At 36.1% G+C, this 17505-nt stretch overlaps 1 protein-coding gene and 2 long non-coding RNA genes across 10 annotated transcripts; 1 reads left to right on the top strand and 2 right to left on the bottom strand.

The window, feature by feature from the left end:
- Nucleotides 1–4589: 4589 nt before the first annotated feature.
- LOC145038727 (uncharacterized) lies at nucleotides 4590–6393 on the bottom strand. 4 transcript variants are annotated; one of them, XR_013679528.1, is made up of 4 exons: nucleotides 5285–6393; nucleotides 5125–5197; nucleotides 4823–5032; nucleotides 4590–4736 (listed from the first exon to the last, which is right to left on the bottom strand). It is a non-coding gene; the product is annotated as an uncharacterized LOC145038727 (long non-coding RNA). The 4 variants fall into 4 exon arrangements; XR_013679529.1 differs by having other exon boundaries at nucleotides 4590–4725; XR_013679527.1 differs by having other exon boundaries at nucleotides 4590–4818; nucleotides 4968–5032.
- Nucleotides 6394–8435: 2042 nt separating this feature from the next.
- Nucleotides 8436–10878, top strand: LOC145042509 (plant intracellular Ras-group-related LRR protein 9-like). Of its 2 annotated transcripts, XR_013680680.1 has the most exons (4): nucleotides 8436–9410; nucleotides 9538–9704; nucleotides 9794–10583; nucleotides 10695–10878. XR_013680680.1 is itself a non-coding variant. In XM_078990952.1 (3 exons), the coding sequence occupies exons 1-3, from the start codon at nucleotides 8661–8663 to the stop codon at nucleotides 10392–10394; spliced, it is 1518 nt and encodes a 505-aa protein (XP_078847078.1). In that variant the 5' UTR covers nucleotides 8436–8660; the 3' UTR covers nucleotides 10395–10673. The 2 variants fall into 2 exon arrangements, 1 of the variants encoding a protein (XP_078847078.1); XM_078990952.1 differs by lacking the exon at nucleotides 10695–10878 and having other exon boundaries at nucleotides 9794–10673.
- Nucleotides 10879–11031: 153 nt separating this feature from the next.
- LOC145038726 (uncharacterized) lies at nucleotides 11032–14901 on the bottom strand. Of its 4 annotated transcripts, XR_013679523.1 has the most exons (5): nucleotides 14644–14901; nucleotides 13848–13907; nucleotides 13046–13089; nucleotides 12837–12949; nucleotides 11032–11240 (listed from the first exon to the last, which is right to left on the bottom strand). It is a non-coding gene; the product is annotated as an uncharacterized LOC145038726 (long non-coding RNA). The 4 variants fall into 4 exon arrangements; XR_013679524.1 differs by lacking the exon at nucleotides 11032–11240 and having other exon boundaries at nucleotides 12726–12949; nucleotides 14503–14901; XR_013679522.1 differs by lacking the exon at nucleotides 11032–11240 and having other exon boundaries at nucleotides 12726–12949.
- Between the last annotated feature and the right edge of the window lie 2604 nt (nucleotides 14902–17505).

Genomic DNA, 17505 nt, shown 5'->3' with positions numbered 1-17505 from the left:
TACCATTGTACTTTCCAAATAATCTCTTAAAAGTTAAGTAATGTTCCAATCAATATATATGTAACATCGTAAATTTTCAAACCAAATTTTTCATTATTAAAACACATAAAAATCATATATTATATTTCACAAAAACCATAAGTGTCTCAAATGTCAACATAAATCCACAAACAAAAGTCAAATCCTAGAATCCTCAACATAATCCCAAACAAGTGTGTACAATCATGCCGACGCCTTCCCGCGGTCCTGAGAAGTACCTGAAACATATATCACACAACACGGTAAGCACAAAGCTTAGTGAGTTCCCCAAAATACCACATACACAGATAATAAGCCTCTCATGTCTATAACTCGGCATGGACCCTCCGGTCTCATGCATCTTAGTGTGGACCCTCCTGTCATGTGTCTCAGTGAGGACCCTCCGGTCTCACAGCTCGGTTTGGACCCTCCGGTCCCACTACTCGATTTGGCCCCTCCTGTCCTATCTCAGTAAACACATAATATATCATATATATCACATAGATAAAATGCATAATATCACACAACTTAAGTAAGCACATAGGACCCTCTGGTCACATGAAGATTACCACTCTAGGTAAAGTATAGTGAGAAGAGTCACCTCGTAAGCAAGCACGTAATAACCTTGTACACGAATCACGAACTAGCCTCCGCCTAACACATATGATAATTATCTCTAATTAACACTCTATTCACAACTCAGAATAATCCAAAAGTTACTCTCTCTCTCTCTCTAACTCTTGGAAATGGGTAAAAGACCATTTTACCCCTCCATTGTCCCCATAATCCATGTATTGACCAAACCCTAAAGTTAACAGAAGTCAATACTCAAGTCAACAGTCCATGTTGACCTAACTCGCCGAGTGCATCTTTGTGACTCGTCGAGTCCCCTTGTTTCTTCTGAAATATCGTGAACATCCAATTTAACTCGTTGAGTTGTCTCATCAACTCGCCAAGTTACCCATGTCTAGACTCATCGGGGAAAACCCTAGCCGACTCGTTGAGTCAGCTCATTAACTCGGTGATTCGCTTAAGTCAGTTTCCCATTCAAACGTTTTAAGGCAGATCTACCACTCCAAACCCTAGATCTAGGTTCCCAAGGCTCGATTGTCACATAAATTTTCGGTCTTTACGTTCATGTATGGCATAGTTTGCTCCAAAATGCCAATACAACTCTAACAAGGGTGTTTAAGCACATTAACTTTTGTATGGTTGAATAAAGCTGGAACCTTTGGACTCTTTGGACCTCACAATGTCCAGATCTGAAGTCTAGACCTCCTAATAGACTCCATGCACTCATTGTCCCAACAAAAGGTGGTAAAAGCCCTAATTTCCATACTCAAGAGATCCAACTAATAAGATGAGAAAGACGTAAGCTTTTTACCTTCCACGGAAGCTCCAAGTGAAAGAATGCTAGATCCCACAACCTCTCCTCGTTCCTTGCTTGTATCTAACTCCTTTCCTTCCAAAAGATCCACCAAAACACTCAATATTAGCTCTCTCTCTCTCTCTCTCTCTCTCTCACAATGGTCGATTAGGGTTTCACACAGGGGAGTTGGGCAGCTAGTGAGGCGGAAATGAGGACGTAAATTACCTTAAATAGGCCCCAAACCTGGGGATTTAGGGTTTCATCTCACAGCGCCTACTCGGCGAGTCAGCTCTCTGACTCGTTGAGTCGGTTTTTAGACTGACGTGGTCAATCTGTCTCTACTCGACGAGTTGAGGCACCAACTCGTCAAGTTACTCAATAGATCTCAAAAATAAATAAGTAAATAACATACCTGGGAGTAGGGGTGTCGGGTACCTCATGTGCACTACCCGAAACCGAACCGAATTGGCAAAAAAACCAAACCGAACCGAACAGTGTGAAGACGGGTAACCACGGTTCGGTTCACGGATACCCGCTAAATATGCACGTCAAATTTAATCCTAACTACAAACTTTATTTCGATAATTTCTTTATGAAAATAAGTAAGCAAGTGATTCAAAAATGATGATGACGTTCAAATAACATTAATTATAACTAGAAGGAATGCCCTCGCTTCGCTACGGGTCGGGGAAAATTGCAAAACATGTTTATATTTGGCATTTAGTGCATCGTCGTAATTGATTGTTTGTTAAGTCACTTGGGGGCCAAACATTAAAACCATGAAACACATGTTATTCTTCTACCGATATCCAAACTAATATAAGCAAAAGAAAAACAACTAAATGTCTACTGATCCATCATTGCAACCAGCAAAAAACAACAAATTTCACATAAAATTCAACATAATCATCAAAATATAAATGTTTGTTATTGTACAAATAAAGGGGTGATACATTCAAAATAAGTAAACCAATAGGGGAGGCAATAAGCATTGAGTTGAAACACATAATGATAAAAACAATATATGGATCTGTGGTGACATATCATTCACCTTAACATGAATTCCCAATAAAAGAACCTCTAATTGGTTCATCAAAATATCACTCGGGTTTTGAGGTTTTTCCAGTGATTGACCATTTGGCCCTAGGAGCTTTGAGTTTTTTTGTATGTTGGAATTTCCTTCACCCTGCATTTAACCTCGAGAAATATTAATCTTGTTTTTTGGTAACACAACACATGCATATCATTTGTGATTAAAAGAGAAATATTTTCAAGAAAAAACATTATATATATATATATATATATATATATATATATATATATATATATATATATATATATATATATATATATATTAAAATAGGGTGGAGTTATCTACAATAATTTTTTTAACCAATAGACGCCTTACACAAATCTTCCGCGTCTTCGTAGATGCTTGTTTAAAATAAGTAGAAATAGACAAAAAAAATATTCAAGGCATTTTCTTCAATCATACACACACAACCATATACATAAAACAGCACACACGTTGTGTGATGTGTGTGGTTGTGCGTAAGTGGTTGTGTGTGGCGAAGTGTGTGGCCTTAAAACCATGATTGAAGTATATTTTCAAAGTACAATGCTATAATTACTAATAAAGTACAATGGTTTAATGGGATTACCTTTTCAAAGTACTCTATGAGTTCTAAAAACACTTTTTTAAAATTTTAGTTTCATTATTTTGTACCATTTCAACATTTCCTCTTCAGTCCCTACAATAGTATAACATTTTCCTTGCCAATAACTTCAAAATCCCTCTACAGAAGTTGCATAAGTTAAAAACCAATTGGTATTAATAAAAAAAATAATAATACAAGTAGAACACAAATTTGATCCCTGTGTTTAAATGTAGAAACATGCTTTCAAAGTACAATGATGCTTAATGAGAAAAAAATTAAAATAAATAAATAAATAAGTTACAGTTTATGTCCATGTCATGTATTTTTGAATTAAGTCTATTAAAAACTTTTTTGCAAATTTGGTCATCATTTTAACTTTTTTAATGTTTTAGGTCCATCTCACTGCCACCATTAACAAAAAAATATTAAATCCACTTAAAATGACCATCTTACCCCTATATATAACTCTTGCACCTTGAATCCTCCAAAGGTGACAAAGTGAAAGTCCATTCCACCGGTAATTGAAGACACCTTAGCAATGCCAATTTTATCCTCCTTACTGCATTACACCTACATACAACTTCATTTCCATAAGTGATATAAAATGACTTCATTTCCATTTGTTGGTAATAAAAAGGGTATTTTTATTTAATTATAATACAGATCCCTAAAGTAAAAAACAAAAAAGAATAAAAAAGTAACAGGCATTTGCAAATGCCTGTAGACCATGTAATTCTTCAAATTTCAACCTCCAAATTAATAAGAAAACGATAAAGATTGGATTAATTACCAAAAGGTTAATCATTATCTAGTGTTTTTGCTCATCAAATCTTATATTTCGGATACAATGAGAAAATTGTAAAATATGTAGACATATACGCCCTTCGAATTGAAAAAGTAGAAGCCTAAGTTCTTATGTATGAAAAAAATCAGAAAGGAAGAGAAATAAAAAATGATTAAGGTTGTACTAATATAATTATAATATACTATTTGAAAAAATAAAATTTTGATTTAGCATGTTGAACTAACGACTGAATTGAGAAAGTCAAGAAAAGATTGACTTTTTTACAAATTTGACTTCGTTTCTTTCCTCTTTCCATTTCAAATACTATTTATCCATACAACACTTTATTTAGATCAAGTTATGTGCAACTTTTAACAATAAGAGTAGAAAGCAAAAACATACTTATAGGTCCAGGTAAACACTGTGTCACAACTCTGAAAATGCCTAAAAGACCATCACTATTCCCATGAGGGAACCAATCGTATATGTATCTATGTCATGGAGGGAACGAAACAAAATACTAAATGGCTGCAAAACTCCTCAATTTCCTTCACCACTTGATGTCTGATTCAAATTGGGCATTGGCTATAACACTCTTTAGTATAAATAATGAATTTTGTTTTAAGCATTCATTGGCTATAACACTCTTTAGTATAAATTGGGCATTGGCTATAACACTCTTTAGTATAAATCTAACAAAGATTTAATTGAAGACTCGTTATAACAAAACTAAGATAAGGTGAAAAGGGAAGACGTACAATAACATGAATTTCATCAAACGGTTGGTGGGTACAGGACGGTACAGTGTTACATGGCAAAACCCAGCTCAGGAGTAATGGAAATGGGGCCACCAACAGCAGAAGAGGAACTGAGAGTGGATAATATTAAACCTGAAGCTGTGATGAGTCTTTCAAAAGTCGCTCAATATCAGGTAAATAGAAATTAGTGAAGGAAGAACAACATAAAGCATGATGGGTAGAAGGAAACACCTACAACATAAAGGTTCAGTTCATCACTTGTGTTGCTCCCAAACGTCGACCAATCAATGGCGGTGGTAGGGAAGACAGAGTCAAAGAATGTAACAAATAGCGACCTTTGGTTGCATTAGAATCATAGTTGAAGTTTTAGAATGACAAACCAATTCTCAGATAAGCATAGACTCCAGCTTGCTTAATTAGCTTAATGAACTTCACCAAAACATAGCTATCTTTGATGGAAAAAAGAAAAAATATTGAAATTAAGAAAATGATATAGTAAATTAAATTAAACATAAATTTATTTCAAGAAATACTTACTTGACCATATATCGGCTTTGAAGAAGGCGTGAGGTGTCTACATCTGAATATTAGGATCAAATTTTTGTCTATCCTGCTTAATGTAAATGACAACCAAATCCCTAACTAATTAAAAAAAAATGTGAAGTGCACTGATTTTAACAGGGACAGAAAGAAGTACCTTTGCGAGAGAGAGGTGCTAAAAACACACACAACAGATCGAACTTTGTGTGAGGATTATTACTGTGACCAACCATATGACAGGAATCACAAATGTCAGTTCCAAAAAACTCAAACCTTTATGGTAGGATTATGAGTTTAGATGAAGCTGCAACAAAAAAAATCCCTAATCTTATAGCTTCGATTTGAGGTTGAAATCACTCGCCCAAACAACTGAATTTGCAAAAATTTAAGACATACCTATCAAAATTAAGCTTCAATGAATCCATGCTGTAGGAGGGATGGGAAATCTTATCGAGCAAACAGTGGTGATGGCTTCAACGGTTATCAGCACCAAGATCGTATGGGTGTTGCGAAGCAAAGGAAGAAAACAATGAACGCCTCACCCTCAATGTCTCGATTCCTCTTTCTTATTCCGAATGAACCCTAATCGAATAGAAAAACCCCTGTAGGTTCGATTTATGGTCTCTGTGTGTTGTTGTGGTATGAGAGAGAGAAGTAGTCGACGGTGGTAGCCAACACCACCGACAGCAGCAGAAATATGAAAATCAAAGTAAGAAGGAAAGAAGTAGATTACGTGGGAGAGAGCAGGAATGCAGAGAGATATCACCTGTAGATGTAGAATGAGTGAGGCGTCGATAGCAACGAAGTCGATGAAGGTGTAATCGTCGGGACAATTTCGGTTTACCTTCAGCTTGGATTTTTCTCACGAATAGCTCCGATTGGAAAAAAAAGGGTGTGAGACACCAATTGTAGGTTTGTCTGGATCAGTAAGAGTGAAGGGAGATGAAGTAGAAAAAGAGTGGAATAATCGGGAAGACAAAAACTGGTGGAGGATACAGATGTCGGTTAACCATCACTGTAAGCGACAACCACCAATGAAGATGGTGAGGGTTTACTTAGGGCAAGAAGATCAATTAAAGGGAAAACGGAAATAACAGTACGAAGGCCAGTAGATGATGACGGTGGAGGAGCTTTCCAGAGCTACTCAACAAATTTGGCACCATCGAACCATCCTCCCCACCTCCCTGATCTGTTGCGTTCGTGCTCCTCGTCGATGTGGGAATAGAGAATCTGCTAAGAGAAACCTTGTGGAAGGATGGAGATGAAGAAGCGATGGGAGATAAAAGGAAGACGGTGGAAGGATCGGGATACCTTTAACATACAAGGGTCGAATACTAACCAGGGTGGAAGTAAGTAACCCAAGCTACAGTACCCTGGTCAGGTACTGTAGCTAAGGATGGAGAACTTTAATATATAGTATAATCTATATAATAACTATAATAATGAAAATAACAAGAAACATGATGAATATATAGAAGTGCAAACTGGAAATTTCCCATGGTCGGCCGTATCATGTTTCTTGATAAAAAAAATTGTCAACTAATCTAGCCATGCAAAAAGATTACATACGGTGAAGTGCAAACTGTAAACAGGAAATATTTTTATTATGTTTTATTTCTATATTAATAATATTTACCTTTGTTATTTATTGATTTATTGCTTAGGGATGGTTCACTCTCTGTATTATTAATATTTCTATATTAATAATATATATATATATATATATATATATATATATATATATATATATATATATATATATATATATATATATATATATATAACGGTTCGGTTCGGGTATCCGCGGATACCTAAATGTTCAAACCGAAACCGACCCATAGATAGACGGTTTTTTCGGTTTCGGTTTAATTCGGTTTCGGTTTTTTCGGTTTCGAATTGATCGGATCGGCTCGGTTTTTTGGTTTTGCGGTTTTTTTGCACACCCCTACCTGGGAGTTCGGGTGTTACAATATATATACATATACATACAAATACACTTAAACATAAATTCTACACATTTTGCATATACATTATAGCATCCTATTTTTTTGACATTTTCTATTATAACATTGTACTATTTTATTATAGCATACACTTTTTCTTTTTTCAAGGTTAACACACACACACACACACACACACATATATATATATATATATATATATATATATATATATATATATATATATATATAGACATACGCACACGTTACATTTATACATACTATTTCACATACATACACCATACACATTACATACATACAATATGAAGAACTAGATGAAAATACTTCATAAAATGGAATAGAACTTGTGGTGAAACGAAATCAGAGTGGTGGTGTTGTGGAGGTGCCGTGGTGGCAGAAAATCCGACAACAGTGGTGGCGATGGTGACAACCCAAGCTTAAAGGTCAACAATTCTTAATACACAAAAGCAAACACTCAACTCAGTAGATGGTCGCTCGAGAGAAGAGAAAAAAAAAAGTGAGAAGTTGTATTAGTCCCGGATCGACAGATAAGGGTTAAACAATGCCTTTGACGTGAATCTTTAGCGACTGCCACATTTAGCGGCGACATCTAACGTGAAAGTTAGATATTATTGCTAAAGGCATGGCCACCAAAAGTCTTTAATCTTGTAGTGTCGATACTCGAGCAATGGTTTTCTTAACATATCAATTCTTAACATAATAAATCTCCTAACCCACGATTGAAACCAAATTTGAAATTATGTGGCAAGTATAGCCCAACATAATGATAACGTTGTTAAGTGAAAGTCACAAATTAATCTTAGCACATTCTCTTACCCACTTCTTATAAATCATAAGGCATCTAGTTTCAAATTTCAAATTCGTTTGTAACTAAATCGTAATTAGTTTAATAAAATAAAAGAATTATCCCAAAGTGGGTGTTGCACCCTTATCCTATAAATTATTGATATTATATCCTAAAATTTCAACGAAAAGATGAAGGATCATTTAAAATGTCGTTGCAATTACGATCATATATACAAGCCGTTATCTATGATCAAACGGACATCTATACCAACCAATACAAATCTATTATTTTGCATTGTGATACGCAAATTATATATACGCATGCATGCTTTCATTACATTTCGTTATTATTTTAAGAAATGTATATTTCAGCAGGTTAATTTTAATTTAACTTAATTAAAATTAGTGTAAGAATTATTCCAATTTTTTTTTTTCCTTTTTCAAAAAAAATGTAAATTCTATTGCTACCATAGAATGAATGAATGAATGAAATTGTTCGAAAAGATGACCTGAAAATATGGAAGCCATGGTTGCAAAAAGTTATCTTCAAATTGATGCAATCATGGCCATAATGCCGTTGTCATCGTCCTTCGATTATTTGTTGGCTTCCTTCTTTCTCTAATTCTCCCGTTCGGATGAGACATACGTGACGCACCGATCAACATATAATCAATAACTATAGAAGCTAGATCGATCAGGCCTGCGTCACGTTCATTCATCTCTCTCAATCATATATATCTTTTGAATTAGCTTAGCGTTAGCGCCATGGATCCGAATCCAAGCCCAAGGAAGATGCGAATTCTTTCTTATGTTATGACAAAAATTCCTAGTTTCAAACGCCGGCAATTGCAGGAGCTTGAGAATGAAAAACAAATCCGGGCGTCTTATTTACCGGAAACCTATTCCGAACTCTCCGAACGTGAATCCTACACCGAACTCGCCGAACGTGTGGCTCGTCTTACGGACGATGACATCCTCGCCACCATCCGTTCGGTCGTCGTCGAGGTCTCGCAGATTCGATCCGTCCTCAAAACACTCGGCGAGCGTCCCGACCCTGAGGCTGTTGAGTCCGCCAGGGTGAAGCTTCATGAGATGGAATCGCCCTTCGCTCAGCAGTTGGATGAGATCGCGATGGCCGAAGGCGGCGTTGAGGAGGTGGAATCGAGGAGGAAAGCGGTAAAGAGGGAGAAACAGATGTTCAGGGCCCTGATCTCGTTGGATGAGATGCATGACAGCTATGCCAATTTGTTGATTGTAGCCGAGAGGAGGCTTCAGAAGCTTTATGAGACGGCTAAGGCGGCAGGAAAGTTAAACGTCCTTGACCGGAGGGCTTCTTCCATGCTTCCGACCATCGCCGAGGAGGTTAAGGAGGAGATGGCTGACATTCTTCAGGATGCGTTGGTTAACGGTGTCGAACGGATTGATTTATCTCGTCGCCGGTTGCCTTTCATCCCTGAAGCCTTCGGGAAGCTTCGTACATTGGTTTCCCTTAACCTATCCTCCAATAAACTTATGGTTCGTCTTCTAACATTCTATTATTTCTTCTTCCAATCATCTTCAGATCGATCTAAAGGAATCAAATCACAGATCTCTTTCAGCTTTCTCGATTCTGCTTTAATTAAACATTTTTGTATTGAAACAGGCCATTCCAGATTCAGTTGCAGGACTCACGAATCTCGAGGAACTTGATGTTTCTGCTAATCTATTTGAATCACTACCAGATGCCATCAGATCGCTAAAGAAGTTGCAGATCCTAAATGTATCGAGGAACAAGCTCACTTCGTTGCCCGATGGACTTTGTAAATGCAGGTAAATAACCAAATTTAATCTCTTCTTCCGTCCCTCTGCATCATTCTAAACTCACAAATTAATTAATGTTGTTGATTAATTGAATTCAGATCATTGGTAGAATTCGATGCAAGTTTCAACAAGATCTCGTATCTCCCCGCCAACATCGGGTATGAACTGGTGAATCTAAGAAAGCTTATGATGCCTTTGAACAAGTTGCGCACCCTTCCTACCTCCATCGGCGAAATGGCATCTCTTCAGATTCTAGATGTACACTTCAACGAACTCAGAGGTCTCCCATCATCCATCGGAAAGTTAACAAAACTGGAGATCATTAACATCGGTAGCAACTTCAACGACCTTACATACCTCCCGGATTCAATCGGAAATCTAACCAGCCTTAGGGAACTGGACGTCTGCAACAACCAAATCAGCGAACTTCCAATCACATTCGCTCGTCTCGTGAATCTAAACAGACTCGTAGTTGACCATAATCCGTTGATGGATCCTCCTCCGGAGGTGGTGGCGGAAGGTGTGGAAGCGGTGATGGTGTATATGAGCAAGAAGTTGTACGATAAGATCGTGGAAGAAGAGAAACGAATCATGTTGGAACGGGAAGAACAGCTTCAGGCTGGGTGGTTCACGACGCTATTTTTTGGGCCTGTCGCCGGTCCCGGCGCAACTTATCCTTACCTCACTCATCGACTATGATCAAATTATTCAAATCATCATGTTATCCAACGACGTAGTTTAACTTTTGCATGAGGTGGTGGTGTTCTTCATTCCACCTTGTTATATTTACCTGTTTTAATCCTCACTCAGTTTGTATGTTGATGATTCCGAGGCATGTTTACCCAACCAAAAGCAAGAATCTAAATACATGAATGTAAGGTTTTCAAGGTAAGATGGTGATATATGTAACATGCAAAATTTTATTCCATGTATTTATGGATGATATATCGAAATAAAACAGTCTCGTGTCTTTTTTGATATCATGTGTCACATTCACAGGTTGATTTGGGCTATCGTTTAAGTCGAACTGGTTAAACAAAATGGAACGGGACATTCAGTTAGGTTGGTACCGGAAAGTGGAAACACGTTTAACTTGTATTTTTATTGTATACATCTTAAATCATTTTAATTGAAGATAGATTATTGTTGTAACAATATGTTTCTTTGTTTTATAGAGAATAAAAAAGTAATTATAGGTCAACATCAACACTCCTACCATAGGATAGTCGGCAACTCTACCATAGGGTGATGAAACTGGGCTTGTAAAAAACTTCCGTCAAAAAGAAAAAAAAAAGTACAAATACATAGAAAAAATGTGTAATTTTCTCAAAATTCATGATCAAAATTTTTTATTTTAATTTAAGTAATAATAAAATTAATATTCTAAAAACATCAATAATGTCATCTCATATCAAATCAATGTCAATAATCAAAACATGTCATAAGAAAACAGTATCAGAGTATAGCTCCTAAAGATCTCACGTGCGGAAAACGGTGTGATGCGTTGCCATCATGTCGACTCCCTTCCCTTCGAAGAAGATGAACCTGAAACCAAAATTAAAAACTCGTAAGCATGAAGCTTAGTAAGTTCCCTCATCATATCATATATCATACAATAAACATATTGTCAGACATATCTGGGTGTCCGACCTACCCTGCTGAGCATACCTCGATGCTCAACTTTCCTATGTCAGACATACCGGGGTGCCCGACCTACTCCTATCAGACATATCTAGGTGTCCGACCTACCCTGCCAGGCATATCTGAATGCTCAGCCTACCGTTCGGTTTATCTCAACCGGTTACGGGGTCTATTTCACCCTTACCACTACCACATAATAAAATATCATACCCATATTGCCAGGCATATCTGGATGCCCGACCTACCCTCCGGTTTATCTCAACCGGTTACGGGGTCTAATTCACCCCTCCTACCACTATCACTTAATAACATAGCATACTAGCACATAAAGCATAACAGATAGTGGCATACCAGACAATTATCACAAAGACAAGTATCTACTATAAACAACTATTAGCGGACCGACATTGGTGCCTTAGACCCACTTCTACTGGGAGGTAACTCACCTTAAAAGCCGAACAGAACTTGCTAAGGCCTAACTCCAAATATCAACTCTCTACTCAATGCCTACATTCACCAAGTGATCAAACTATCAAAATCCCAAAATACCTAAAATGCCCCTATAAGTCAAACTTGATCAACCATGATCAAAGTCACGGTCAACAGTCAAGGTTAATAGTCCATGTTGACCCAACTCGTCGAGTGTATCCATCAACTCGTCAAGTTCCTTTAGTTATAAGAAAAATCTAAAAAACCTTTGCCAACTCGCCGATTCATCTCTTCAACTCGCCGAGTTTACTCAGTAATCAGAAAGGTCGGGAGACCACGATCCAACTCGCCGAGTTGGATAAACAAGTCGTCGAGTTTTCCTTAGTGTTAACTCATCCAGTCACTTCCAAGCAAGCCTAATGGCTCTAAACCATAAATTTGGTTCCCTTTGGCTGAGATACCACATAAAGTTGCTAAGTTTACGTCCATGCATGGTATCAAGAGGCGAAAAACACTAAATCTAAGCTTCATAAGGGACCTAGGCACTACAAATAAAATGGCATTTAGTGACATAGAAAAATTGCCACTGAAAACCAAAAAAGTGTTACTAAAAGCAGCTTTGGCAATCAGCGACACAAAACAAAAGTGTCACTAGAAGCGCTCCCACTAAAAGCCTTTAGTGACACTTTTTGGTTGTGTCGCTGTAGATTTATGGAGTTTTATTACTGACACTTTTTATTATGCCACTAAAACACTATTGGGTTTTATTGGCATTTTTTGTGCCACTAATATAATTGCTAATATAAATACTATTTTCATGCTTTGAATGATACATTTTTTCACCACAAGAAAATTATATTCAAAAACTAGATCATGTATACAAAATAAATTGTTATTGTATAAAATAAAATAAAAGTTACACGCAATGAATTGTCTTTTGAATTTAATAATAATCAAGTATTCAAAAAAATCATAAATTGCTACTTATGTTTCATTCTCTACTATGTTTATGCTTACAACAATCAAGAAGCAATGAATAATTACATCACAATTTCATAACAATTTACGGACCTTATGTTGCCAGTATCATCTCCTTTTTTACAAGCATCCCACAACATCATGATCAATGTGGGACTTGGTATAAAATCCTCCCCGTTGTCTAAAAATCTAAAATTTCTACATTCCTGTGAAAAGTTATTTGCATATTCAAAATACAGCAACAATTAAATTTATATAATATAGATACCAAGTGGCAATTAGTGAATATATAGGGGTAATACCTTTTATGCAAAAATTGCTACTGGTCTTGTGCTGCTTTTAATACCTTTTGTTGTTGTAAAAATAGATAAAAATAAAAATGTTTAGGGATTTGTTCTCAAGTTTTGGTTACAAATGAAAAATCACTTGATTAACAGTGTAATGTTAAATGGATGGTCGAAGATTGCTCATAATGGACATTAAGTATGTCTGCATCAGCTTCTATTAGATCGAGTACTAGTTGTTCAGGCTCCACGATTATCTACCATTTTTTTTTTGTTTCATTTTTTAATGATATATGAAAATCATTGTTTGATTGGAAGGTGATGAAGTAATAAAATGTTTAAAAAATTAACCTAAAAATGAATTAGTTTAGCCAATTCACAAAGTTACCAATGTAAATATTGTGCGACTTCTGGTGCTGAGCAAATTAAAATTTGTGGAATAGAACCTACGTACATTTGCTCTGTGGTACCAAAGATCACAAGAAGATCAGTTACATTCACTAAACAAATATATCACATAACAAAAATGTTAACTAACTATGGGTAAAACTCTTATAATATAACCTATAAATGATTAAATATATGAGTAAAACATAGAATAGACAAACCCTTTCCTGTTGTAATGAGGGAAAAGGCATGGCAGGAGATAACATAGGTTCCCAACAACCAACAATTATTGTGTACCTTAATTTAGAATTTGCAAGATTTTGATAGAATTAAAACATATAATATTGAAGACGAAAAGGCATTTTATATAGAATTATGAATAAAATAGGACAAAACTAACATGTCATCTTGAATAATGATATATATAATATACCTTATGATCCTCCCTTAATCTTAAATTTTGTCCTTCTGAATTCAAAAAATCATTACCAACCTGCAAAAAACATGAAATTTAAATTACATAAAAACGAGACTCATGCAACTGTAATAGATGGTCAAGGAACACTAGCATCAGGGTGGTTTCAAAAGTTAAATAAGGTGGCAAGAAATTAATACACATTCAGCACTAAAAAGAGTTACAAGAACCTATATGGGTTTTAGATGAACTATACTGATAACTTGCTTGGGATCGTTCCTGTGGAACAGAAATTGATCATTCCAATTTCTTGTGATCACAGTTGAAGGACCAAAGAAAGGAAAAAAATTGTGATTTCCTAATATAAAATCTTTTTATGTTCTACCCAAAATCAAAATCGACTTGAGTACCATTTTATCTATTTTAACTGATTCATCATCTTCACCCCACATATTGATTAAAATATTAACTTTAACTTGAACTTTTTATCTCAGACATTTCATCAAACAGGTTACGTGCATCAGAAAACTCATCTCTATTTTTAAGCTCTTCATAAGTTACATCTAGTGCCCCGTCTGATTAATCTAATTCTCGATTTTCTCAAAACTATATCAACATTTACACCTAATCGGCCTAATAAATTAATCAATAACATGGCCAAATCTAATCATACCTTAGAATATGCTGATAAGGACGAACTGGGAACAGATAAACGAAGCTAAACCCAAAATAAAAATAAAAAAAACAATGATTTCATCCAAAGTCATCACAGGCGTATCCCATCTCCTGCTATAGCTTCGTACGACATGGTTACCTGACATTGGAGGTAACAACCACAAAGGGTTCGATGGTCATTAGGAGACGACGTGAGCTACCGGTAAGTGAGTGTCATTGATGAGGTGACGACTAGGAGGTGAGGCGTGAGCGATGGTGAGGAGGTGACGACCAGAGGTGAGCGACGAGGAAGAAGGGACGATGAGGGACGAAGCAATAGTGAAAATTTATTAGTTTTTCCCTTTCAAACTTTTCACTAAACAATTTGTTATATTTCAAAAAAATTCGTCGGGTGTTTATCGAATTTCAGGGGAGCTGCGTTTTTTTTTGGATATCTTTGAAACTTTAGACAGACAAAACTGCACAAATGTTCCTTGTGGTTTACAAAAAATTGTCACTTTGGTTCAAAAAAGTTTTGGCTAGCACCACAAGTTTAAAGTTTCCATTTTCTTGCATATTTGGTCCAATGGGTTAACTTCCGTTTGTTTCCCTCTGTTAAGTTATGTTTGACTAGTCAAATTAGGGGTATTTTGGTCATTCCCTATTTATACCCTTTATTTTATATTAATAAAGGAGAGTAATAAGAACGAATCCCAATCCATCTTCTTTGTCGTCGTTCTCATTTTGGTCTTCTTCAACTCTCCGATCGATTTCTTCAAGAAATTAAAATAAAAAATGGTGCTTTGTTTTTGTGGTAAAATGGTCATAGTTCGCACAGCATGGACTGATAAAAATCCAGATAGACGCTTCTGGGGATGCCCTACTGAGGTACGCATTTTTTTTTTGGATTTCAGTATAAATCTCCCATTACATGTTACGATCTTCTTTTGATTCTTAAATTTTGAAGGGATCCAAATGTCGATTTATTGGGTGGTTTGATGGTCCAATTTGTGAACGTTCAAAAGCTATTATACCTGGGCTGCTGAGGTCAATCAACAAAGTGAAGTCACAAAACACAAGACTCAAGTGTTACCTGTTATGCAGTTGGGTGTTGTTCGTGTTTGTTCTGGTTTATAAGAAGTAGATTGAAGTGTAATGGTTTGGGTGGTTTGTAAGTGTAATGGTTTGGCTGGTTTCTAAGCAGTATATTGAAATGTAATGGTTTGGGTAGTGTTTTAAGGTTTTTGGTAGTATCTTGTTTAAGCAATGTAATCTTTTGGGCAATACTTTGTGGTAGTCTTTTTTGGTTATAATGTAAGCAATGTAAGACATGTTTTGCAGGAATTTGTCAATGGTGATTATATTTGGTATGTACATTTTGACCAATTTATTTTGTTTGTGGTTTTGTTTAAAAGGGCATTAGTCAATTTATATTGGGCAATTTTTTGTAAACCACAGGACCATGTGTGCAGTTTTGTCTTGTGGTTTTGTTTAAAAGGGTATATTGGTCTATTTATTTTGTATATGGTTTACACATTATCAATAACAAATGTATGTTTTGATTAAAAGGGCATATTGGTCTATTTATTTTGTATGTGGTTTACACATTATCAATGAAAAATGTATGTTTTGTTTAAAAGGGCATATTGGTCAATTTATATTGGGCAAATTTGTGTAAACCACAGGACCATGTGTGCAGTTTTTGTCTTGTGGTTTTGTTTAAAAGGGCATATTGGTCTATTTATTTTGTATATGGACAAATGTATGTTTTGATTAAAAGGGCATATTGGTCAATTTATATTGGACAATTTTGTGTAAACCACGAGACCATGTGTGCAGTTTTGTCTAGTGGTTTTGTTTAAAAGGGCATATTGGTCTATTTATTTTGTATATGGACAAATGTATGTTTTGATTAAAAGGGCATATTGGTCAATTTATTTTGTATGTAGTTTACACATTATCAATGACAAATGTATGTTTTGTTTAAAAGGGTATACTGGTCAACTTCTACAACAAAAAATTATACATTACAATAACATCAAGACATCATTACATTAAATCCAGTGTAAATTGTTCCCATACATCATAGGGGTACACTATCAAGTACCAAAAGTAACATCCAAAATGGTTAAACCCCAAAACACAGAAAGTACTAAACATACAATACACATAAACATAACATTATCCCAAAAAGACACTTATACCCCTACAAACATCAAAATCCCTTGAAATCCAATCACTTACCCCCTTGGCCTTTGCAAGTTCTAGCATTGTGCCCTTTAATTTTACACTTGCTGCAGGTTACTTGGATAAACTTTCTTGTAAGCTTTCCACTCCTACTAGCAATATTGCTTTGACTCCCACTACCACTAGCAACATTGTCTCCCTTCTTCTGGCTTTTCTCCTCAGCAGAGCGCCTCCTCTTTTTCTTTGGCCTTCCAGGCTGATTTTTGTGTATAGGAGGGGTGATATTAATTGGGCATTCACTTATAGGCCACATTGCTCGACCTTTAATAGGCTCTACCTTGTACACATAAGCTGCTTTCCATGTTTCTAGCCAGTGCACCATGTGGGCATAAGTGTGCAGTTCTCCAACTTCCTCACCATTATCTGCTTTGTCATTTAGGACTGCAATGACATGCTTACAAGGGAGTCCTGTTAATTCCTACTTCCTACAACTGCATACTCTTTCAACCATATCAACAACATGTTGATCCTGCCATGGCCCTTGCACTTGGTATTTATCTGACCCATTCCACCTAACTGTGTACTGAGATGCCCAATTCACATTCTTCTCCATGATCTTTGTTGCAGATGGGGTTAGTGGACCAACACACTTCTTTTGAACCTTTATGACATTGCATATTCTTTTCATCATATACTCCCTAATGTACTCCAAGCAGGATATCAGTGGCTTGTCCCTTCCCTCAATCAATTTGCTATTAAAAACTTCACAAAGATTATTCAGAAGCATATCTGAAACTGCTCTGCCTGAAAACACCACAATATTGTCAGGATCAAA

The sequence above is a fragment of the Lactuca saligna genome, chromosome 4 (genome assembly GCF_052625555.1).
Source record: "Lactuca saligna cultivar CGN05327 chromosome 4, ASM5262555v1, whole genome shotgun sequence".
Taxonomy (NCBI): Eukaryota; Viridiplantae; Streptophyta; class Magnoliopsida; order Asterales; family Asteraceae; genus Lactuca; species Lactuca saligna.
Note: the sequence above shows the minus strand (reverse complement) of the source record. Positions and strands in the feature narration are given on the sequence as shown.